A 26610-nucleotide genomic window follows, 5' to 3' on the forward strand; every position below is an offset into this window, starting at 1 on the left:
GGTCTGTATTTCAAAAGTACCCTATAAAGTAAGTTCCCCCGAAAGTTAGTTAGGTCTACACCCAGGAATGAACAAGGGCAGCTGGAAGGTTAGAAGCAAGATGGAGTCAGTTAGGTCAGATCTGATTCTCTGTAATAGTTACCTCAGTTATAATTTTTGCAAAGGTGGTTTCAAATCTAGCTCCACCTCTCCAGAGGAGATTGTGATGTGACTCTCTCACTAACCACATGCAGATTTTGCTGTACAACCAAAATGTAACAAAGAACAAGACACTTTTCTGTGTATATAAAATAGTTTTCTGAAAGTGAAACCAAAATAAACATCTTCTATAAGCCTTTGGTACAGATATAACAGTTAATATCTTACTGAATATTCTTTTTTTTTTTTTGAGACGGAGTCGCTCTGTCACCCAGGCTGGAGTGCAGTGGCTGGATCTCAGCTCACTGCAAGCTACGCCTCCCGGGTTGACGCCATTCTCCTGCCTCAGCCTCCCATCTTACTGAATATTCTTACAGCTACTTTTGGTTTTATAAAGCTTCATTGTAACTTATCAATATAGTGAGCATTTCTCAATGTCATTAAATCTTCTTCATTGAGTGCATGCTTTTGAATGTTCACTTAATTGTGTCAAATTTATTTGATAATGGCTGCTTTTAAAACACACAAACATAGCTGGCTTATTCAGTCTTGCTCAGAAGACTCAGTTAAACATCTTTAAATAATTAAATTAACCAATCTGTCTGCATTAGTTTTCTGTTCTGTGTAACAGGTTACCAGAAACTCAGTGGCTAAAAATTACATACATTTTAATCAAATGGCTTGTATGGGTTAGGAGTCCAGCCATGGCTTAGCTGAGTTATCTGCTTTGGGTCTTAAGACTGCAGTCAAGGTGTCAGCAGGCTACATTCTCATCTGGGGGCTCAACTGGGAGAGAATCAGCTTTGAAGCTTCCTCAAGTTATTGGCAGTATTCATTCCCTTGCCACTATTGATCATATAGCTTCCATTTCTTGCTAGCTGTCTGCCAGAGGCTGCCTGTTCACAAAAGGTCATCTGTAGTTCCTTGCCCAGTGACCACCCCTATAGGCAGTTCACAAGTCATGTGCTTTTTCAAGGCTAGAAAGAGTGAGAACCAGAACTAGCAAAAAGAGTTTTATATAATGTTTCATAATCGTGGGCATGACATTCATCATGTTTGTTGTATTCTTTTGATTAGAAGTGAAGACGACAGGATATGCTACCCCAAAATATGCCAATTTGGCATAAGAATTATTTTGAGTTCCTGAAATCTATTATCTCTTGAAAAGCCCAGTTTCCCAAAAGAACTAAAAAGAACTAAGTTGTCATAAATCCTTCCCTGGGGGCAACTTTAATCTTCTTGGACACCGCATCCAGACAGACATTGTCACAAACTAATGCATTTCCCATCTAATTTCTTAAGAGCCCAAACACTCACTTGCTTTTTCATATGTGCTCTTTCATCTCCTCTTTCCCTTAATAAGTTAGGTATGTCAACCCCAAATTCTAACCACCCCTTTGGTGGGTAGGGGTTCAGAAATTTCCAGAGCTGAGTTCAAGTCCTGAATATCCTTGTTACTTTTCTGTCTCATTGATCTGTCTAACATTGACAGTGGGGTAATAAAGTCTCTAACTATAATTGTGTGGGAGTCTAAGTCACTTTCTAGGTCTCTAAGAACTTGCTTTATGAATCTGGGTTCTCCTGTATTGAGTGTTTATATATTTAGGATAGTTAGCTCTTCTTGTTGCATTAATCCCTTTACCATTATGTAATACCCTTCTTTGTCTTTTTTGATCTTTTTTGGTTTAAAGTCTGTTTTATCAGAGACTAGGATTGCAAACCAACTTTTTTTTTTTTTTTTTTTTCCTTGCATTTGCTTGGTAAATATTCCTTCATCCTTTTATTTTGAGCCTATGTGTGTTTTTGCAGTGGCTGGTACTGGTTTTTCCTTTCCATATTTAGTGCTTCCTTCAGGAGCTCTTGTAAGGCAGGCCTGGTGGTGACAAAATCTCTCAGCATTTGCTTCTCTGTAAAGGATTTTATTTCCCCTTCACTTATGAAGTTTAGTTTGGCTGGATATGAAATTCTGGGTTGAATATTCTTTTCTTTAAGAATGTTGAATATTGGCCCCCACTATCTTCTGGCCTATAGGGTTTCTGCAGAGAGATCTGCTGTTAGTCTGATGGGCTTCCCTTTGTGGGTAACCCGATCTTTCTCTCTTGCTGTCCTTAACATTTTTCCTTCATTTCAACTTTGGTGAATCTGACAATTATGTGTCTTGGGGTTGCTCTTCTCGAGGAATATCTTCTTGGTGTTCTCTGTATTTCCTGAATTTGAATGTTGGCCTGTCTTGATAGGTTGGGGAATTTTTCCTGGATAATATCCTGAAGAGTGTTTTCCAACTTGGTTCCATTCTCCCTGTCACTTTCAGGTACACCAATCAAACATAAACTTGGTCTTTTCACATAGTACCATATTTCTTGGAGACTTTTTTCATTCCTTTTCATTCTTTTTTTCTCTAATCTTGTCTTCACACTTTATTTCATTAAGTTGATCTTCAATCTCTGATATCCTTTCTTCCACTTGATTGATTCAGCTATTGATACTTGTGTCTGCTTCATGAAGTTCTCATGCTGTGGTTTTCAGCTCCATCAGGTCATTTATGTTCTTCTCTAAACTGGTTATTCTAGTTAGCAATTCCTCTAACCTTTTTTCAGAGTTCTTAGCTTCCTTGCATTGGGTTAGAACATGCTCCTTTAGCTTGAACGAGTTTGTTATTACCCACCTTCTGAAGCCTACTTCTGTCAATTCGTCAAACTCATTCTCTGTGCAGTTTTGTTCCCTTGCTGACTAGTTGTGATCCTTTGAAGCAGAAGAGGCATTCTGGTTTTGGAATGTTCAGCATTTTTGCCCTGTTTTTTTCTCATCTTTGTGGATTTATCTGCCTTTGAGCTTTGATGCTGGTGACCTTCAGATGCGATTTCTGAGTGGATGTCCTTTTTGTTGATGTTGATACTATTCCTTTCAGTTTTTCTTCAAACAGTCAGGCCTTTCTACTGCAGGTCTGCTAGAGTTTGCTGGAGGTCCACTGCAGACTCTGTTTGCTTGGGTATCACCAGCAGAGGCTGCAGAACAGCAGATTGCTGTCTGTTTCTTCCCAGAGGGGCACCCACCAGATGCCAGCCAGAGCTCTCCTGTATGAGGTGTCTGTTGACCCCTGCTGGGAGGTGTCTCCCAGACAGGAGGCACGGAGATCAGGGAACCACTTGAGGGGGCAGTCTGTCCCTTAGCAGAGCTCGAGCATTGTGCTGGGAGATCTACTGCTCTCTTCAGAGCTGGCAGGCAGAACATTTAAGTCTGCTGAAGTTACGCCAACAGCCACCCCTTCACCCAGGTGCTCTGTCCCAGGGAGACAGGGGTTTTATCTATAAGCCCCTGACTGGGGCTGCTGCCTTTCCTTCAAAGATGCCCTGCTCAGAGAGGAGGAATCAAGAGAGGCAACCTGGCTACAGCGGCTTTGTGGAGCTGCAGTGGGCTCTACCCAGTTCAAACTTCCTGGTAGAAACTTCCTTTTTAAAATTTTTTGAGGCAGGGTCATGTTCTGTCTTCCAGGCTGGAGTGCGTGATGCGATCATGGCTCACTGCAGTCTCAATCTCCTGGGCTCAAGCAATCCTCCCAAATCAGCCTCCCAAGTATCTGGGACTATAGGTGTGCACCACCATGCCTGGCTGATTTTTTTACTTTTTGTAGAATTTCTTACTTCTGAGTACTCCTATGTATCTGTAGGATGCACATATAAACAAACTTCCTTTTCTCTCTTGTTAATGTATTTTTGTCATCCTAATTTATAGGGTCCCAGCTGGATAACCTAGGAGGAGATAGGGAAGCTTCCTTGACAGGTTACTGCCACACTTAATGGGGAGAGCAGATTACTCAAAGGCACGAAATTGAAGAGATAGGGATGTGGTTCCTCACACTGTTCCCTCTTCACTGGAGCTTCCTTGGTATATAGAGTTGCTCAAGAACAAAGCATCTCTGTGACAAGTGTTACAGGTGAGGGTTTCTGTCTCAGTGATCATTAAGTTAAAGTTCAAACAACTGTTAATTTTCCCTTCCAGGAAATCCTAATATGTGTGGTAAGTGTCTGTAGACAGGCAGTTCAGTGATTCAGTGATATCTTCTTTTTCCTCCTTAGTTTCAGCTGATCCTGAGGAGTGTAGAAGAAAGTCCCTTGGGTCTCCCCAGAGTAAGTTTCTTGAAAAACAGGTAGTCAGTAATTACAGACAGACTATACGAAATGTATTATCAAAGTCAGGTGGCACTCTATCCACCCTTTCTGTGTACCTAGATTACAAATCTATGTTGTTTAAGGAAATAATGTGATTTTTTAGAGTTTTTTTTTCCCAAAGAGCAAATTTTTTTCATACCATCTATAAGATAGCCCATCTCTTCATTACTTATTTATTCACTTATTCATTCACTCATTCATTGATTTAATAAATATTCTTAAGTTACCAGGAGTAATTCATTCAGCCTCTTTGTCAGAAACTATGAATACAGCAGTGAATGAGATACGATTCCTGCCTCAAAAAGGTTAGAATGCATTGGAGAAAACACATTAGAAAAACCTACACAAACGTCTAAAATAGTAATTAACCATGTGACAATAGGAGATACAAAGCAAACTAACAGAACTCTGTATTGTATCACAAAATAGTAAGATGAGTTTTATTCCATTAGTGCATCCCAAGCAAAGAGGCTTAGGTTGTAGTGTCCAGGTATCTGCCCAAAAAGCTTCTCAAGATTTTAAGCAATGTGGACAAGCAATAAAAGGAATTATCTTCTGAGCAAACTATCCCTCATCAGAAATTCCAAATCTTTCTCCATTGTTTTCTAGTAGAGAACATCAAGGGTTTTTGCGCCCACCCCCTTACACACACACACACACACACACACACACACGTTTTAATCTGGCATATGGTATTCCAAAACATAAATTGAACAATTGTCGCTTAATGATTCAGTAATATTACTCAAGATATGTTCACAGAAAATTATTATTATTATTATTATTTTTGAGACGGAGCCTTGCTCTGTCGCCCAGGCTGGAGTGCAGTGGTGCAATCTCACCTCACTGCAAGCTCCGCCTCCTGGGTTCACGCCATTCTCCTGCCTCAGCCTCCCGAGTAGCTGGGACAACAGGCGCCCGCCACCAGGCCCGGCTAATTTTTTTGTATTTTTAGTAGACACGGGGTTTCACCATGTTAGCCAGGATGGTCTGGATCTCCTGACCGCGTGATCCACCCGCCTCGGCCTCCCAAAGTGCTGGGATTACAGGCAAGAGTCACTGCACCCTGCCAGAAAATTCTTAAAAATTCTATTTGATAGTAGAAACATAGGTAGAATCAAAATTATATGAGCAGTAAGGGAGGTCAAGTGTTTTCTAAGAGCATTTTGTCCCATTAGAAACCTACACATTAATTGGGAAAGAAAAGTTCTCTTTACATTATTCAGGCTTTGCATTCAGAAACATGGTATAGCTCTCCATGTAGCTAAATATTTCATTTCTCTCAGTAAAGTTTTATCAAGGTATCCCTATAGGTCTTACCTATTTTCTAGTTAGGGTTATTTTAAATAATACATAAGTGTTTTGGTTGCTACCGAGTATAAACAATGCTTCCTATTATGTCTTTTTTGTTGTTGTTTTTTTTGAGACCGAGTCTCGCTCTGCAGTCCAGGGTGGAGTGCAGTGGTAGAATCTGGGCTCACTGCAAGCTCCGCCTCCCGGATTAACGCCATTCTCCCGCCTCAGCCTCCAGAGTAGCTGGGACTACAGCCGCCCACCACCAAGCACGGCTAATTTTTTGTATTTTTAGTAGAGACGGGGTTTCACCATGTTAGCCAGGATGGTCTCGATCTTCTGACCTCGTGATCTGCCCACCTCGGCCTCCCGAAGTACTGGAATTCTAATGGTTGCCACTGGTTTGAAATGTAGTTGATTATTGCACATTTATCTTATATCTGACCATTACTAATTCCATAAGTTTTGACAGTCTCTTGAATGGAAATGACATTCACAAAAGATGCGTCAAGACTCATAACACTAGCTTTGAGCTCCATTTTTATCAATTATTTCAGAAACCATTTTAAATTTCCAAATGGTTAACTTTACTTTGTTTAAAATTTTAGTATTACTTTTTAGCTTTATAGAATGTAGCATACTTAGTTTGAATATTGAGACAAGCACAAAGATTTTTTTAAGAATAAGAATACATTTTATAAATGCCCCTTGAGACTTTGAACATCTTTCTTTTTATTCTTCCTTTTTCTGCATGGTACAGTTTTTATTAAAGTTTCAGGAATATGGAAGGTATACAATTGTAAATTTTCAAAATTATAATTTTACTTGTATATTTTGTTAACGGCAAAACTGAGATGTCTTTTTTCATCCATTACTTTTTATAGTTCTTCCTACCCCTTTCACTGCTTCCTGTCTATTATTACTGTAATTTAGTAAAAAAAAATTTATTTTGAAAATATTGATACACAATTATAATATACATAAAAATCATTTAGATGAGTATTTAATGATAGTACTACATATTACAAGTCCTTTTCCATTATGATTCTCTATTTTGAGCTTTTAATTTAGTTTCCTCTCTTAGACTCGAAAAGGCGGTGTACTGTATAATTTTTTCAGTCTTTGTATAGTTGATTTTCTTTGCACAAGAAATGAGAGAGTAGAGCATACAATTATTTAGCTACAATAAATAAAAGACTCTAGTATTTTGTTAATAAAAATGTTCAAGTATTTACAAGCCCACATTGAAGATACATATTGTACAGTGTATAGTGTACTTATAATTGTTAGGCTTAATTGGGTTAAGTATAAATATCTAAGAATAGAAAGAAGCAGTGGAAAAATTTCTTTTAAACACTGAATGTTGTATAAAATCTATAAAGGTCTGGGGATGTCCTTGACTAGAGACTTTTATGAGGAAGAAATGAAGCATTGAACCGACTAAGTCTTTCCCTCATGTTCTTTTGAGTAAAAACACCTGTGGTTTCATCTGCTAAATCTTTGCTCAGGGTGATAGGTGAATACAGGCTTTCTTCTTTCTGTGCTTAAATATCTTTAGAAACGTAAAGGCCATCTGTACCCCAAAGTTAGGTCATGCACAAGTGAAAACTCTCCTGCCATGTAGCCCCGCCCACTGCCCAGGTACATAATACCATGCTTTGATTCCTGTCTGACTTTGTTCCCTTGGTGCTTGGTACATAGTTCCACCTCTATGATTTAGGCCGCTCTGGAACTTGTCACTGGCAAAGACTCTTTATAGTTGCAATTACCACTTCACTCTGCAATTACACCCTGTAAGAGGTCAAGTTGAATATATCAGGGGCCTTCTACACACTGCCTACCTACATCTTAACTCATGTAAATCCCAGATGTCGCACTTTAGCAGAGCACTTCGTTGGGGAATATTCAGGTTGTTATTTTTCACTTTCTTAGCAACGAGGCAATCTAAGGAAGTATTTTTCCTTTCATTTCACTTCTATGTCTGTTCTGGTTTATTTTGCAGTGGTAACAGGTGAAAAATCTGGGGAAATGTATCTTTGATGATAGGACTTGTCTCTGAGCCACTTCTCAGTGCTCAAAAACACAGTTTGCAGAAAGGTGGAGTTTCTGGAGGAGGAATGAAGTGGGGAAGCTTTTTCTTTCTCAAGAAATACTCTCTTTTGTATTTTGTCACTACTCCTCCTCCTCTCCATGTTACTATTTAGATGGGTCCAGTGCTCGTTTCCACTTAGGAGGAGCTCTTTTCTATTGAACACTTAGCTCTTGGAAGGTAAAATAAGGAGTAAGAAGCCATGGTATGGGTGGCTTGAGTTCTGTCTAAGAATTGGATTCGAGTGGCCAGTGTAATACGGGGCGACCAGTTCCATTTGAATTTCGGATTATCAGTGAATACTTCTTTTTCAGCGTAAATATGTCCTAATTATTGCTGGGTATACACTCACACTAAAAATTATTCTTTTTTAAATCTGGGATTTAAAATAAATAAATAAATAAATCTGGGATTTAAATTTAATTAGGTGTTCTGTATCATATTTTTATTTTCTAAAACCGCCAATCTTAGATTGTACTAATGGTCAAGAGTGACATGTTGCTCATCCTAGATTACAGTGATAGAAAATGTTATAATTAGAACCAATTTCCAAACTCAGGATAAAGATCGTGTGTTTACAATTGTATTATGTAAGCCATTTAAAGATACCCAGGATTTAGGGAGGTAGGGAAATGGAGGGGAAACTCATAACAGCTGTGTAATTTGAAAAACTGGGGATTTGTTTGATGAGTAATTAATAATTTTTATGAGAATGTTGGTTTTGATTAATAGGAGTTTTATTTGTTATAAGTAAGGAGAGTAATAGTAGCATTTTTAAAGTAGTGTTTTAATGAGGGAAACGGATAGAAGGTTTTTATGGGGTGATGGAGGGGGGAGGAGGTGACTTATTAAATGCGGAGGAGGGACTTTGGTAGTGAAGCCATAGTGAGTTATGCCAGTACATAGGTTGTATGCTATGGTAATAAAGTTATAGTTTTTGGGGCAATGGAGACTTTGATATAGTAAGGAGGAATGTTTATTTGTATTTATTTATAAGTTGTTCGGGTTTGTCAGGAGTTGGTTTTAGTTGACTAAGTGACCGTGTTTTATATAGAGCTAGGAAGAAAAACAGGCTGTAATGCAGGGGACTGTCGTGCCTAGAGACCCTCCCCAATGGCTTACACTTGGAGAAGGTTTGGAAATTCAGAATCCAGAGGAAATTTCAATACCAGAAGATATTACTAATAATCACCTTCTTGCCCTGATTTCACTTTAGAAAATCAATCTTGCCAATGGGAGGAATTAAGTATAAAAGTATCTGTTATCACACAACCCCCCAAAGCCTCAGAGCATAACCTATAATGTATGCTAACACCATTTTGGCAGAATTAGCAAATGGTATTTAGTTTTTAACAGAAAATGTTTGAGGAAAATAGAAACAAATTTTTAAGTGCAAGACATGAAGTTATAGCATTCTATCTCTGCCTTTTGAAGTGTCTTTCATTGCACCCTTTTTAACTGGACAATTTCTTAGCTCTCAAATCTCACATCACCTACTACAGAGAGCCCTCTATGGATCACCTTCCTCTCCCATGGAGAGTTCTTTGAGGACATGGACTGTTACTTATTCAGCTCTGTATGCCTAGAACCTAGTGAGAGGTGAAGTCAGCTGGGCTTCTGGGTTGGGTGGGGACTCGTAAACTTTCAGTGTCTAGCTAAAGGATTGTTAATGCACCAATCAGCACTCTGTAAAAACGCACCAATCAGCACTCTGAGTCTAGCTAAAGGATTGTAAATGCACTAATCAGCCCTCTGTAAACACACCAATCAGCTCTCTGTAAAAATGCACCAGTCAGCACTCTGTAAAATGGACCAATCAGTGCTCAGTAAAATGAACAGCTCAGAGGGATATGGGCGGGGCCAAACAAGGGAATAAAAGCTGGCCACCCTAGCCAGCAGTGGCAACAGCTGGGGTCCCCTTCCAGTTGTGGAAGCTATGTTCTTTTGCTCTTCACAATAAATCTTGCTGCTGCTCACTCTTTGGGTCCACACCACCTTTAAGAGCTGTAATACTCACTGCAAAGGTCTGTGGCTTCAGTCCTAAAGTCAGCAAGATCACGAACCCACCGGAAGGAAGAAAATCCAGACACATCTGAACATCTGAAGGAACAAACTCTGGACACATCATCTTTAAGAACTGTAACATTCACTGCAAGGGTCTGAGGCTTCATTCTTGAAGTCAGCAAGATCAAGAACCCACCGGAAGGAACCAATTCCATACACACTAGGAACCAGCAAAGCTCAAGAAATATTTGTTGAGTGAATGAAGAAGTGAAATCTGCAATAAAATTGCATGGAAACAGTAACCACTAAGCAGATTTTGAAATCAGGAGAGCTATGGAACAGTCCCCAAATGCACAATTGCAAATCTTTAAAACAATATTGGAAAATCGTTAAACTAAGATAAGAGTTAATAGGAATTAAGAGCATCAGAAACTTTGAGCCCCGTGTTAGAAAAGTGATGTTCAGTATTTAACCTTAATGTGCTTAAGTTTAATTAGACGTTTCACGTACTGCGTTCTTGACCAGGCCCCCATTCTTTGGAACAGATCACATCCAGCACAGGTAGATATTTATAAAATAAATTTTCCTTATTTTCCTAATAAAATAAATCAATTGAACCATATTGCATTGTGTTATTGAGGTCTCATCTAAATTTCTATGATCAGATATAGTGATTGGCAATATAAAGTGCCACTACATTTTAGAAAATGAAACATTTAAAAAAAATCCCTCTTCACCGCACCACTTCACCTGACTAGCCTAAAAATTATAATCATGAAATATTAAAAATAAATGAATAAACAGAGCAGCAGGAAGAAGAAGAGGTAAAAACACACCCAAGACTAACCAAAGCCTACTATGCAGCTGCATCCCCACGTCGAACCCCTACGTCTCCCCACTGGTGCCATCATGTCCAAGAAAAAGGCTGAAGGGGATGCTGAAGGGAGATAAAGCCACGATGAAGGAAGAATCACAGAGAAGAGCCACAAAGCTGTCTGCTAAACCTGCTCCTCCCAAGCCAGAGCCCAAGCCTAAAAAGACTCCGGCAAAGAAAGGAGAGGAGCCACCTAAAGGGAAAAATGGAAAAGCTGACACTGGCAAGGAAGGGGATAACCCTGCAGAACATGGAGATGCCAACACAGACCAAGTACAGAAAGCTGAAGGTGCTGGAGATGTGCATTTTTGATAACTGTCTACTTCTGATGACCATACAGTTTGAAATACTATTTTTTATCAAGTTTTATTAAAACACAGTATTTTGTTTTACTTTTTTGTTAAGCTATGTGATATGGTTTGGCTGTGTCCCTATCCAAAATCTCATCTTGAATCCTAGTCCCCATAATCCCCATGTGTCAAGGGCAGGACCAGGTAGAGGTAATTGTATCATGGGGGCAGTTTCTCCCATGCTGTTCACCTAACAGTGAGTGAGTCTCAGGAGGGATAATGGTTTTATAAGGGTCTGGAATTTCCCCTGCTTGCACTCAATCCGTCCTGCCACCCTGTGAAGAAGGTGCCTGCTTCTCCTTTGCCTTCTGCCATGATTGTAAGTTTCCTGAGGCCTCCCCAGTTATGTGGAACTGTGAATCAGTTAAACCTCTTTCCTTTATAAATTATCCAGTCTGGAGTACTTGTTAAAAGCAGTGTAAGAACTGACTAATAAACTATGTTAGCACACAGAACACTTTACTGTTTTTCAGGGGAGGGGCAAATGTCACTAATAGAATGTTTCTGAAGCTGGATTAATATGGGAGAAAATCCCTTTCCCCTCTAGCTTTGAGAGACTTTTCTTGGCTTCCAGGAGAAGGGATTCCCTTCTACCTGACTTTGACCACACGTAGCCACCTTGGCACAAATGCCTTGTGGTATGGAAAATCAAATTATTTTCATGGCCTCTTCTCCCTTTCCACCTTCAGCAAAGACTTAACTCCTTTAAACCCAGACACCTATTGGGACCCGACCTCCAATAATTCGTTACCAGTGTGTCAGGCAATCTGGACTTTCCGGTGATGCCACTGAGATGGTGCCCCTCAAAAGATCAGTGGTTCTGTTTCTAGATTGTGGATCTTCACATGAATTGTGTCATTTTTATTTCACTTCCTAAGAGTCAGGGTCAACTTGTGAAAAGTTGTAAACAACATGCTAAATGTGAAATGTCAGCCCTCACTCTAAACTTCCCCTGTTCAGAGAATCAAATGGAGACTTCTTTTGGGTTTCATAGTGGCTTTCTGATTTTTGGTAGTCCACTGAAGAAGGGAGTTTAAAAGTTGTATACTGTTCAGGATTGTTTGCCCATGTCCCGCCTGAAATATCATGATTGTTTATGGAAAGTATCTTTAATAAAACTGGATACTGCTTGACTTGAATAAATTAATTAATTAATTAATTAAAATCTGAAAATATTCTTAGCCTTAAACTCAGGAATTATATTTTGAGATTAATTCAAGTATAAAATTATTTTATTGGCAAAGAGGTATATTGATTCATTATATATTGCAACATGGGACAGGAGACAATCTATCCATCCAGCAAGCAGAAAAAGGTTAAATAAGTTACAATACCTACGTTCAACTAAAAATTATTTAGTTCTTTAAAATAGTGTTTAGTAAAACACTACTCACAAGCCATTTATAATACTTCATTATAAAATTAAATATAATCAAAATATAATTGATATAAAAAGATTATTAGGAAAAGTAATTGTAGGAAGTAGAACAAAAATAACATTTTCACAAAATGGTTGACACTTTTTATGTGCCAGACACTTTTCTAAGTATTTTAAATATGTTAACCCGTTTAAGCCTCATAACAGCCGTATGGAATAAGTACCATTATTATTGACAATTTTACAAATAAGGAAATAAGAAACAAAGATGTTAAGTAACTTGCATAAAGTCATACTTTAAAATCAGTAGAAGAAAAAATATTCAAATACAGGCTATCAATAGCATAGTTATAAGTATGCATCCATGTTGGCATTTATCACTTTTTAAAATTTTTCTTTATGTTGTGTCATAAGGTATATTAAATTATTATATGTATAATTTAATTATTCATTACTTAACAACAGTTTCAGAAAATAATATTCAATTGATCAGGACTTTGAGACATTAAGATGAACTGTGCTGTTTCATCTGAACTTGAAATTTTTTGAGTTCTGCCTTATGAAAAAGTCTTTTTATACCCTGATATCTGAATATTTAGCAGTGAGGTCCACCATTGATATTAAATTCTTCTCGATGGCAGATAGCATACCAGGATATAATTTAATTGCAATACCTGGGAAGGTAACAGAAAAAGATGAGATCACACAGGCCATTAGTCTCGAGGCATAGGTGTAGATCAGTCAAGTGAAAAGGAAGCAGGTGTCTAAGTTAGATGGCAAGAGACACAATTAGTAGCTCCCCGGATTTGCACAGGAGCCTCCTGAGGCTCAAGTAAGCGCTTCCCAGCAGGCACGCAGTCTGACACCTGAGATGGCAAGCTGAGCTAAGACACCTCAGGATAGCAGTCACCTAGCTGGAAACGGGGTTGCTGCCGGAGGGAGGAGAGGGGTATGTGGCAATGTTCCCGCAAATCCCTGAAGAGCGCTGCTCCATTTCCGTGGGTCACAGTCTCTGCAAGGTGTGCTGTAAACACGCCCTGGAAATGCATCCGTTCTACAGTTATTTCCATCCTAGCATAGCACTCCTGTAGCCTTGTTTCAAGGCTTGTTTCAAGGCTGCAGAAGTGCTATGCTAGGATGGAAATAACTGTAGAACGGATGCATTTTGTTCTACAGGTTCAAAATGCTCATACTTAAGTACAGTCTAGGGACACTTTATTCTAGAACCTGTGTGATTGAAATTATAAATGTGAACACTCCCTTATACGATTCACTTTAAAAAAAAAAAAATGCATTGTTATCTTTTGTATTTTGGCATTATCCAGTCAAAATTAATAACAAAAAGCTAAGGTATTACTTTTTTCAAGATGAACAGATCTTATGATCTCATTCTTGATAAAAATAACTTTAATGTGCTGAATCAGGTGAGATATCTAGATATCTAGCTTTCTAGTGTTATCCACATGCTTTAGAAGCATGCCTACCTCCATCTCTGTTCCTTTAAGAATGAATATTATCAACAAGAAAGGATATCTGAACAACAGCACTAGAAGTAAAGTGATAGAATTTAGTTTATATATTCAAGCCTTAGACTAAATGCTTTCACAAGTATTAACATGTGATAAGGAAATACTCCTCTTGGAAGTGATTGCCACGTCATATCCTCTAACAAACAACTTTCCTTCACCTGATATTTTCTTATCACAAGTAATGTGCATGCATTGCTAAATACTGTAATCTGATTTTCTCTAGGTAACAGCTTGAAACAATGAAATACAACTCTGCTTTTTCTTTTACTAAATAATCGACTTAGCAAGTGTTATAGGACCAGTATTGAGATTCCTCTTCTGGACCTTTATAATTTCAAATATTATGCATCCCCATCTCCACCCGTTAGGGAGGTATATTGCAATACATGGGGAAAAAAAAAAGTATAGCTATAGATATATCTGCAAGCACAAATGCTTTGTGTTTTATATGCTTAAACAGATTTTAGGATTGTAAACCCTTTTCAAGTGCCATATTGCTGTAGAAATTAGTTATAATCTGACAATATTTGTTCACAGTAATGCCCTGTACAAACACATATTGAGGTTGGGTGTTCTAAATTATATTAGTACTAAATCTTTATGAAGACAACTGTTACGACATAATCCCTCTGTCTTCTGGATAAACTGTATGTCAACACTGTGTACACCTGGCTAAATTTTCAATGTGTGTCAATTGTGGTTTTGAACAAACTAGGCTCCTCTATAAATGTTCAGTCCTTACAAAGTTAGCATCTTTATCTGAGTTTATTCTATTTCTCAAATTGGCTGCAGTATTAGTAAAAGGGAATAGTGCTATAGATACTTAGGATGAATGCCATGTTTTTCTTAATGACATTTCCTGATTAATGTTTAACATAATGTGCTAACACAGCTTGCATTTGGAGAGCAGGGCATCAGAATGCTTAAATACAAAGCCCACAGTTGCTACTAATAGTCATGAGCCATGGCTAAGTCATTTAACTATTCTAGAATCAGTTTCTTAGTGTCTAAACTATCTCACAGCCCTCAAATCCAATGAGCTGACAAGCCGTAGGTTTCTATTACTGCTATTATTTATTCAATAAACAATTTTTTTAATGTCTATTACTATTCAAATAATGTAGGATGTATAGCATTGCACAAACTTCTTTCACAGATATTATAGATGCCAAATCATACAAAATGCAGGAAATTATTAAGAACTGTAATCAGCATCACAGTAAAGATGAAATGTTTTCCAGAATTTCAAAGAAAGGAAAGCACACTGCATCCCATAGTCAACAAATAATAGAGATCTACCAGATGACAGACAATGTGTTCAAGCCTTGCATTTCAGAGACAAAAAACAGGCCTGCTCCTGACATTTGTGAGGCACAAAGCAAGAATATAACTGGAGGCCTATGTGTCACACGGCTTCATATTTAGAAATTAGACTAACAAACTGTTATACCAAGTATGTACTATCATCCTGCCATGATGAGTCTAATTTTACAATGACCTCAAAGAGCAAATAAAAATTAGAATTCTCAGACTTTTCAGACTTCCTTACCCCTGGCTCTGCCCCTTCTGCTCCATCCTCTCCCTTTATTTTCCCACCTCTTACTCCTCATCATAACCTAGGGGTACTCACATGCACTCATGCGGACAGGCCAGACCTGTGTGTCCAAGCTACTTCAGTAACAGAAAAAAACTACCATTGAAGAGCTGAGGAGAATCAAAGTAAGTAACATTAAAATCATACCATGTGGAGAAAAATATTAAAACCTTTGTAGAAGGAAGTTTCTGGGGTTGGTTGCAGAATGTGGAATTGCTCAGTTTGGTTAGAGTTTCAAAAAGAGAAAAATATTAATGCTAAACCCATAAAAATAAGCCTAGATCATAATGTCAAAAGCTAGAAAGTTTGAACTTTATTTGGTAGGCAAAGAAGAGGGATTTGAAGGTTATTGAGCAGGGGTGACATAATCAAAGCTGTACTTTAGGAAGATTAATTTGGCAACCGAATGCAGAATGAGTAGATTAGAAGCAAGACTGGAGGCAGGGAGAAGAGTTATAGCAGTAGTTTAGGTAAGCAGTAATAAGACTGTTAACTAGGGCTAGGGTAATGTACAAGAGGAAAGGGTGGTGTGAGATAGTAGGGAGAAGGAATTGACAGCCCCTGATGAATCACTGGTAATAGGGAAAAGGAGAGAGATAAATCAAAGAGCACTCAGAGGTCTTGAGCTTCTGTAACTAAAAAAGAATATTAGAAGCCATCAGCAGAAAGTCAGGAGGAGGAGCCAAACTGTGGGGTGAAAATGGTGAGTGGCATTGATGTGTGTTGTGTTAAACAACATTAGCAAATCTCCACCCAGGTGAAAATGCCATTGAGACTTATTAATGCAGGTCTGGAACATGGAAGAATCATCAGGAAATCTCATAAAGAGGTGAAACTCTTAAGTCTGACTTGCTCAAAATTAGTTGTGGAAGCTATTCTTTATGCAATCTCATTGTCTTCAACATTTTCAAAATTTTCTCTGGCTCATAGGTTAATTCCTTGGATTTTCAGTTTGCTAAAAATAGACGTGTATTCTGAACAGTTATTTACAAACTTTGAACCAGTTAATTTGCTTTGGCAAGTTCTACCTTATAATCGATAGCACTGCAGTCTGCTTTGTCAGGATTTGGTGATAACAGTTCACATTTTTTTTTTTTTTACTGTCACAAATCATTTCCCAATATCAGAACATTCAGTTCTGGGAATTTTGACTTTGTCCAGATTTAGACTTTATGCATTTGTCTAACTTAATGCTTATAAACAGTGAGTCAGCCTTTGGAGTGACAGATCTCTCAAACCTACTGCAAGGTGCCAGAAGCTCTTAGGGCTCTCAAGTGATACATCTATTGGTTGATTTCAAAAGTCATTGCCTTTTGTTCTCACCCATTTTAGCCACTAAGATACAAACACCCAGACATGCACATCCGTGCACACACACACACAAACACACGCACACACAGAACTCACAATCTCAAGCAACAATAAAGACGACTTGAGTTAATGTCTTTACTCCTGTGTTCTCAATGACATTACCAGTAACTCCTCTTCAGTTGTCCCTGATGCACCCAAATATTTCAGTCATTGTTGAAGATCTCAGGATGGCTGCCTTTTATGCCAGAATGGAAAAAGAAGCCTTACTACAGTGAGAAAATCTCAGCCTTTGGGCAAACGGGAACAGGAACCAGCAACTGTACTGCACACATTTCCTGGGAGGGACAAAGCCTATGTGAGGTTATTTTAAGTCTCTTTGCTTGCCTCTACTTTAGGAAAAATGTCGCTGCCAAACCCTTTGACTCTATCAATGCCTCATCTTTCAGAGTTGATAGCTAAACCTATATCCCTAATTATCTTTTTATAAGTCTCCTCTTGCACATGTATCTCCAACTCAGGCAGCATGGTGGGACATACAGTCCATAATGAGGGAATGTGGAATCCCTCAAGCATTTCAGGGAGATGGCAAACTGTGGGTGTTATAAGAGAAAATATTAATTTAAAGATCAGTGGTGGTTTTCTGATACAGAAGTGTCAAGTTTTTAAATGCGACATGTGGCACTAATAAAAGGGCATTTCATGAATAAAATATATAAGACAGATAACCAAAAGTAGAAATAATACCTATAACATGCTATATAATGACTTTTAGGTTGGCCAATTACCTATTGCCTCCCACAGCAAACAAAATCTGAAAAAGAGCAGACATAGATACACAATCTCCCGTTGCTGCTAGAAGAAATGCTCTTTTCATCAGAACATTGACCTACTTCTTATATATCTTGCCAGTGTTTGCTTGATCATTCGTTTATTCCTTCAATCAATTCCTAGTCAAGCCTAGTCCTCCTTAGCTGGCCTTCACCTATTAAAGCCCTGGAGAGACTGACTCTATTTGCCTCTCTAACTTTCATAACTTTTCAGGATGCTCTTGACCCTGAGTCATAAATATACATACATGTAACTTAAGAGTCATTTATAGGCCAGCAGTCATTAAAGGGACAAATATGCGTATTCCTAAAGTATATTTAACTACTTTGCAAAAGTAAAGAGGACTTAAAACTAAATTTCTTAAAAATTAGAGAAAAAAAAAGAGAGAGAGAGAGAGAATGTACCATAGACAATAGATGAGACTTCGTTCGATCTGGGTTTGAATTATGGGATAAAACTAGTAAGTGCCATTAGTGATTCTGAAGATTAGTTGATACAAACATTTTCAAAAGGTAGTAAAGGATCTTTTTAATATTCATCTTCTCAACTCACTATATGGTATTCATTTCTTAAATATTTTCTATACCAAATTACATTAAACAATTATTTCTATCTTCTATTTTTAATAATGGAAGAGAAAATAATTAGACTTTGGATTCGCAGGTACCACATTGAAATTTATGATTTTCATTAGATTGCTAACTATTTTTTAAATGCCAGGAGTACTCTTACCACTATCTTTGAAGATCCTAGGAATCTGATGTTCTCAGTTGGGAGCCATTTCTTAAATTATTAGGCAGGTAAAATGGACCAAATGCTGAGTTAAGGCAGGCCACTAAATCCATGATGAAATTAGAGGGGTCAGGATTTAGGACTTGACTTTCTTTAGTAAAAGAAGGGAAGGTGAGCCCAAGCAATAGACAGAGCTCAATGAATGAAGGAAACCAGGTTGTTGAGTGATGCTAAAGTCAGACATTAGACTCATGGGAAGGAGGAAGACAAGGCAGGGTAGTCAAGCCATTGAATGATCAACACATAAGCCTACAGTGTGTTGAGACAACAGTGGCTGGTTAAGTGGCAAAAGGCAACCTTCTTGCTGGGGAATGGATAGTGGTCAGGTTACAACAAATTCAAGTGTGGAAAAATTACATCCAAGTTACACATCTAGTGGGACAACTTAAAATCTCCAGGAAACCCTGTGATTACGGGAGATAAGTCATTCTCCTCTTAAAATGATAATTATCCAAGTAGGTTTTCACAAAAGTCTTAAAAACCATGAAAAAGACTAATAAACAGTAACAACTTCAAGCATTATAAATTAAAAATAAAATAAATTAAAAGAATCACAGGTTTAGCTCCACTGAACTAGATATAAAATAGGCCTCCGGCACAGCACAGCAAGGATTCCTATTAATTTAAATAGGGTAAAATGAGAAAGAAAATTCACATCAGAGCATTCATGAAATAAAAATGCAGGTTCTGAGCAAAGTCAACACAAGTTTACTGTCAGGGCTCAAAGCCTCCTGTACCTATTCCCAATGGGGTGCCACCTTAATGCTTTCTGCTCAGTGTCCTATTGTGTTTGAGTTTTGCCAGTTTGATCTTTAACTGTGAATTTCCTCTTTCTGATTGCACTAAGGCAGAATGCAATCTCTTTTTGAAGTCACTTTTGCTGGGTGAATATTTTAAATCTAGGTCTGTGTTATATAGAATATACAGAACATTTGTACCAGTTTACAGGAAAGCTTTGGCAATCATATCACATCTGTAAGCACTATTAATGTCAATGGAAAGGCAGTGAGTCTGATGATCCACATATATCTGCTAAAACTGCTGGAGCTGAGTAGACAATGAAGGAAGGAAAATACAGTATAGAAAACCAGCATGGTGCCAATGAGGTTGAAAAATACTGCAACACTTTGCTTTTGAAATTTTTTACCTGTAGGATAAATCCATTAAAAATATCAATATCAAACTATGTATGCTGAAACTAGTATTTTAGGGGAAAGTCTTTGGTTAATAAAAATTTTAATTATTTGCTTTTGACTTTTATTTGTTCATTCATGTTTTGTTTGTAATACGTTAAAAGAAGAAAACACAGTCATACAATTGGTAGATGATGGAAGACAACCATTGAGGTGGAAGAGTTTTCTCATTTCCAAGTTACTATGAGCATAACTCATAATTGTTAACAGTTAACAGGTTAAATGCATATTACAGATGCATACAGTTTGTTTGTTTGTTTGTTTGTTTGTTTGTTGTTTCTTGAGATGGAGTCTCACTCTTTTTGCCCAGCCTGGAGTGTAATGGCATGATTTCAGCTTACTGCAAGCTCCGCCTCCTGGGTTCAAGCAATTTTCCTGCCTCAGCCTCCTGAGTAGCTGGGATTACAGGTGTGCGCCACCACACCAGGCTAATTTTCATATTTTTAGTAGAGATGGGGTTTCACCATGTTGGCAAGGCTAGTCTCAAACTCCCGACCTCAGGTGATCCACCCTCGGCCTCCCAAAGTGTTTGGATTATAGGCGTGAGCCACCACACCCGGCCTCATAAAGTTTTATAACATATAAATTCAGATGGATTAAAGAGATAAAGTTGTTTTTAAGAACATCATAATTTTCCTGGGAAAAATAAATACGTATATATAGGAGCCTATTTAGTTTTCATCAATGATGAACTCAGCATAAAATTGATATAAAAATTAAAGGAAAAGGATAGTAGATATATAAGTTTTAAAAATTAATAAATAAATTTAAAAAGATGAAAATTACAAACCCTGTGCAAAAAAAAATCCAATATACGTGGCAAAAATTAATATTCCTAATAAAAAAGGGAGTCTTAAAATGTAACATTCAAAAAATTCAAAAGATTGAAGAAAGGGCAAAGATCTGAACAGCTCATTTCAAAATAAAAAATACATACAGTTTAAAATATAAAAAAATTATTTAACCTTATGCTATGAACTGAATTGTATCTCCCTATTCCACCCCCTAAATTCATACATATTGAAGCTGTAATCCTCAATGTGATGATATTTGAAGGTAGAGCCAATGGGAAGTAATTAGGTTTAGATGAGGTCATGAGGATGGGATCTTGTCTAAACCTTATGATGGGATTAGTGCCCTCACAAGAAGAGCTTGCTTGTTCTCCATGTCTCTGCACATGTGCACTGAGGAAAGGCCATGTAAGGACATAGCTAGGTTTCTGTCTGCAAGCCAGGAAGGGAGCCATTACCAGGAGCCAAATAGGCCAACATGCCAAGCATGTTCACTCACACTTATAATCTCAGAATTTTGGGAGGCTGAGGCTAGTGGGTTGCTTGAGCTCAGGAGTTTGAGACCAGCCTGGGAAACATGGCAAAACCCTATAAAATACAAAAAATACAAAAAAAAAAAAAAAATTAGCTGGTGTGATGGTGCACATCTTTAGTCCCTATAGACTGAGGTAGGAAGATCACCTGAGCCCCGGAGGTCGAGGCTTCAGTGAGTCGTGATCGTGTCACGGCACTCCAGCCTGGACAACGGAGTGAAATCCTGACTCAGAAAAAAAGGCCAACACCTTGATTTTGGACTTCTCAGCATCCTAAACTGTGAGGAAGAAAATGTCAGTTTTTAACCCACTCAGTATATAGTATTTTGTTATGGCAGTCCAAGCGCACTAAGACACCTTATTTGTGTCTTTTGTTATTTGTAACGAATTCCTTTGATAATACCTGAGTTTATGCTAATGAGGTGACTTAGGATGGGATCCCTAGATAGCCTCAGGATGTAACTAGTCACCAGAAAGACCAAATGGTCAGTAAGTTGGAACTTTCAGCCCCACCTACTGACCTCTGGGAAGGGAGTAAGGAGGCTGGAGATAAAGCTCTATAAAAATTCTTCAACAGGAAGATTTGATGAGCTTCCAGGTGTCTGATGCTAAACATATATGGAAATGCTGGGAAGGTGGCATGACCAGACAGGGCATGGAAGTGTGGAGCCCTACCCTCCTATCTCGCTCTATACAGCTCTTCTATGTGGCTGCTTATCGGTATTATTTGTAACATCCTTTAAAATAAATAGGTAAATGTAAGTAGTGTTTTGCTGAGTTCTATGAGCCACTCTAGCAAATTAATGGAACTTGAGGCAGAGATTGTGGGAGCCCCAGTGTAGAGCTTGTTGGTCAGAAGCAGAGCTCACAACTGTGACTTGTAATTGGCATCTGAAGTGAGGACCGTGTTGAGAGACTGAGTCCTGAAAACCCATGGGATATGATGCTACCTCCAGGTAGATTGAGTCCGAATTAAATTAAACTATGATAGTGTATTAATTATACACCAACATCCGGTTGGTGTCCACCGGAGAATTACTTGGTGATGGGGAGAATCTCCATGCACATTTTGGTAACCAGAGGTGAAGTATTCTGTGTCGAATATTGAATATGTTAAGTGTGTAAGAGTAGGAAAACACTTTCTTTTCCTACCTCAAATAGAAGCGCAAATCAAAATCCTGGGTAACATTTTTCATATAAAATTAGCCAATATTTAAATATATAGTAAAATACCGTGTACATGAGGGAATGAAGACTATAGACGCTTTATATACTTTGGATGGAAGCATGAGTTGGTGTATATTGTTCACAATTTGTCAGTCTGTATTGATTGTTAAGTAGCTATGACCTTCAATCCTATAATTCAATTTCTAGGATTTTAACTAGAAGGTAGTTCATCAGAATGTGATTTAGGTTAGGAAACAATTTGAAATAATCTACACATCCAGTGTTTGGAGGGTCACTAAATACATTTTATCCATAGGATGGGATATTTCATATCTCTATAAATAATTTAGATTTTCAAGATCCTGTTTTCAGGAAACAAAACAAAGACTGGCTTTTCCTTTTCTCTGCTTGGATATCAAAACATGAAGTCAAAGATAATAGAAAGATCAATCTTCAATCTTTATAATGCCAGAAAATATCTGTAGCCTCAAACAAAGTGAAGGTTAATGAGGACTGCAGAAAGATACTAGAGAGGAGCCTCAAGGTTGCAGATCTCAGACAAAGTCAGCAAAGTGTAGGTTTTCAAAGTAGGTGGCATATACTAATGGAAGAAATCCAGCAGTCCCATATTTATAAAATACGACCCAACTGCAGGCAGGAAGCTTCCTGGTCTTAGATTGGCAACAAGTTGATGCCAGAGGGAGCAGCCCAAGTGAGAAGTAGCAGCAGCCAGCCATATTTGCAGGAAGCAGTCTGCAAGCAAGGCAGAGCAAAAGGGAGAATCTCTACGTTTTGAGAAGCCCTGAAGCTTCTGATCACATGTGACTAACAGGTCATGTCTGACCCTGCTTCAAAAGAAACTTTATTATGACCAGAAGAAATTCCTATTCATATGAAATATGGCTGTAGACTGATCCTCAGGTGTTTCTCAGGCAAATACCTGGGCAAGAATTAACTTCAATCAAATATATGTACAATTTTAAAAAGAAACAGTGCAGAAGCTATATATGTATAGCAGATTATACCTATGTATAATTATATGGAAAATTACAAGTAATTCAACAAAAACAAATTGCAGATAATTAACACAAGAAAAAATTGTTATCAAACATAGCATAGCAAATCAATATTTTAAATAACCTTTTAGAAAGAAAATCTTAAAGCAGATAAATGAGTTTAGAGAAAATATATATAATAAGACAGTGAAACAAGAGAAATAAAACTAATCAACAAAGACATGAAATGGCAGAGATTAGGAAAGAAGTAAGAGATAAATAGAAACTATTGTAGAAATGAGGATCTCACCAGAAGCAGCACTGAAGAGAAAGACAAACTGGAATGCCAGTGAGGAAACGCTTGGGAAAGATGAGCTAATAAAAGTCAAAATAACGATTCGAAAGAAAGTTATTGTTAAGGAAAAAAGCAGAATAAATAGAATTTTCAAATACTTTAAAGTAACTTTTAGTTTTTTTTTTTTAATTTCCAGAAATGAAAGATAACCTGTGTATACAGATTGAAACATCCTATCATGTCCTAGAAAAAAGCTGATCTAGGATCCATACTCAGTCAAATGTTGGAAAAGTTTCTGGACTTCAAAAGTAAAGGGTAGGGAGGAAGAATCACTAACATTTAACTTCAGGAAAAGTAAAAGCCTGAATAGATGCACAAGCATATGTGAAAGTAAAATGGTCTTTGCTTTATGAAGAACCTGGCTGAGGTAGGGTTACAAATGGGTTTTACTGAATTTAAACAGCAAATTCCTATGTCTCTGAAAATATTCAGAATAGAAAAATAGATGGAAAAATTTCAAACCCACTATAAGAGACTAACATAAATCCAATTCCAAAAGCTGTTAATTATACCATCTAAAAATAAAACTGCTGATTAATAATGTGTTTACAAACCAAAATAAAATATTAACAAATTAAATATAACAGTGTATTTAAAGAATAATACACCAAAATCAGCATAGTGAACCCAGAATATATGTAAGTTTATACTAGGAAAAACATTAATGAAGTTTTTGACATTAGCTGACCAAAAGAGAAATATAAGTAAAGAAAAAAGCCACATCTGTTTCTAATTTTAAAATGAAAGGAAGTAAGATCGGGTAAAACTTCCCTACAGAAATCTAGAAAGGAAACAACTAGAAAGAAATAGGAAGTAATTCTACTAAACTTTGAATTATCAATGCCATCATTCATTATTTCATCTGCACTCTTATAAAACAGAATAAAACTTGAGAAAGAAATCATTGACATGCTTGTTAAAAAAAAAAAAAAGACCTAGCTTTCACTATATACAATCAATTTAGATTAAAAAACGGATAAACACAAAAGCATATACAGACACGAATAATCCATGAAGTAGAAATTAGAACAGAAAATATTTTCGAAGATACTAGAGGAGAAATATTTTCTAAAATATAGGAAGAACTTAATGTGCATATGAATGAGCATAATGTCTTAGAAATACGTGCATTTATGCTCAATAATCGGCACTCAGACAGAGCCTACCAATGTCACTGGATTTAATATATTAAATAAGCAAGTCACATATAGGAGAAAAAAGAAGTTAAGACAGAACATAAAAAGGTAGACCAAACAATGGACATAGAAGAATTAATAACATAATTTAAATATATGTGTCTGTATAAATATGTATTGTGAAAACAGAGTGATGTACGATCATTTCCACAGATACAAAAGGTTTTGATTAAACTGAAAGAGAATTGACTTTTAAAAGTTGAAAAATGGTTACTTCCTCTAATTTTTTTTTTTAAAAATTACCATCTACGAAAGAACTGAAGCCTATTCCGTCAATTCAAGATGACTCGCAAGTGCTCTGAGGGGCATGTTTCAATCCCCCTAGCTGCAGCCAGCTCACTTAACCTACTTTTTTTTTTTTTTCTTTTTGACTACAGGTATGTTTCTGGTGGCCTTTGGATGTTGGATTTTAACAACAATCTTGGAGAAGTTGTTAAAAAGATTAATGTACATACTTAATATGGAATACTCTGCAGCTTTAATAACGCAGACAGATCTCCAAGACGTATTTTTATATGAAAAGGCAAGTTGCTGAGCTATACGAAAAATATGTTCAAATTCATATTTTAAAAATAACTACATATGTAAAAGAATTCATGTACTCAACAGTTGAATATCAAATTATTCATTGGGGAAAAAGTAGAGGGAGATTTGAATTAAACTTAGATGCTTTATTCCATATGTGTCTGAAATTTTTGGATCTGTCCACAAAAATATTTTTATGTATTCTGCGTTTAAAAATTAAAATACATTTTTAAAGGATTATCTGATAAAGGTCTAAGTTAGACATCGCCAAGTGCTAATTGCTCTAATCAATTGTTAATAAGCTTGAATCTGCAATATTTTCTTGTAAATAGAGGGCTTTTGTTGGGGCGGGGGGTTTGTTTGTTTGTGGGGTTTTTTGTTTTGTTTTATTTATTTATTTATTTATTTTGAGATGGAGTCTCGCGCTGTCGCCAGACTGGAGTGCAGTGGCGCCATCTTGGCTCACTGCAACCTCCGCCTCCCGGTTCAAGCTATTCTCTGGCCTCAGCCCCTCGAGTAGGTGGGACTACAGACGCCCTCCCCCACGCCGGGCTAATTTTTGTATTTCTAGAAGAAACGGGGTTTCCCCATGTTGGCCAGGATGGTCTCGATGTTTTGACCCAGTGATCCGCCTGCCTCGGCCTCCCAAAGTGCTGGGATTACAGGCATGAGCCATAGCGCCCGGGCAGGGGTTTTTTTGTTTTAGTATTTGTCTTCATTTTTGGTTTTGCAAAGGCATTCTAAATGATAGTCTACAAATTCAGAAGGAAAGGAATGATACCTGATCCCAAAAGTATTTACCCTATCTACTAATGGGTAGCTGAAGGAAAACATACCTTTAGCTTAAACTTTTTATCTCATTAAAATGTATAATGCCTTGAAGTATATAGTTCTTTAAGTAATCAGTAACTATATTTAAAGGCAGATGATTTCTTATCCCTTTCTTAGGAAAAGGAAGACACTGAGAAAACTTGAAATAGAGAGTGAGAATATCTAAAGGAAAAGAGGGAGAATTGCAAGTCTAGAAATACCATAGATAAACTTACGTACTTGCTAAAAAATACCTTGAATTGTTAAGTTAATATAATCAGCAAGTCTTCTGCATTAAAATATCAGAGGAGAAAGATGAACGTGGTCACATGAGGAAAGAGTCTGAAATTATTAGCCATTTTTAAAATTTTAAAATATAAAACAGAATTTGGATTTGGTAACATTTAAATGAAAAAGAAAAAATAAGGAAGAATCATTATTTACATACTGATGTAATAGACTCCAACAGGATTAGAGCACATTTACTCTTTACTATCAGAGCACATTTTCAATTTCTGATGAATATTTTCCAAACAATTTACACTTTAAATTTGACAAACAACTAAATATTGAAGATGTGAAATATGGCAAGAACAATTGTCCCAAGCATTCCAGTCTACATAAGAAAATAATGTTATAAAACTATTAGGTTAAATTTAAATCCAACACAATTGTCTTTGGATTTTAAAAACTAGA

At 37.2% G+C, this 26610-nt stretch overlaps 1 protein-coding gene across 1 annotated transcript in view; it reads left to right on the forward strand.

Moving 5' to 3' along the window:
• Positions 1–11034, forward strand: part of LOC140711437 (uncharacterized) — a 112130-nt gene extending 101096 nt beyond the window's left edge. Inside the window, exons 2-4 of the mRNA XM_073014552.1 lie at positions 4215–4265; positions 7832–7869; positions 10498–11034. Of these exons, the coding sequence (XP_072870653.1) occupies positions 4215–4265; positions 7832–7869; positions 10498–10879 (471 nt within the window). The 3' untranslated portion in view covers positions 10880–11034. The remainder of the gene's footprint in view (positions 1–4214; positions 4266–7831; positions 7870–10497) is intronic.
• The last annotated feature ends 15576 nt before the right edge of the window (positions 11035–26610 follow it).

This window comes from Chlorocebus sabaeus, chromosome 3 (assembly GCF_047675955.1).
Source record: "Chlorocebus sabaeus isolate Y175 chromosome 3, mChlSab1.0.hap1, whole genome shotgun sequence".
Taxonomy (NCBI): Eukaryota; Metazoa; Chordata; class Mammalia; order Primates; family Cercopithecidae; genus Chlorocebus; species Chlorocebus sabaeus.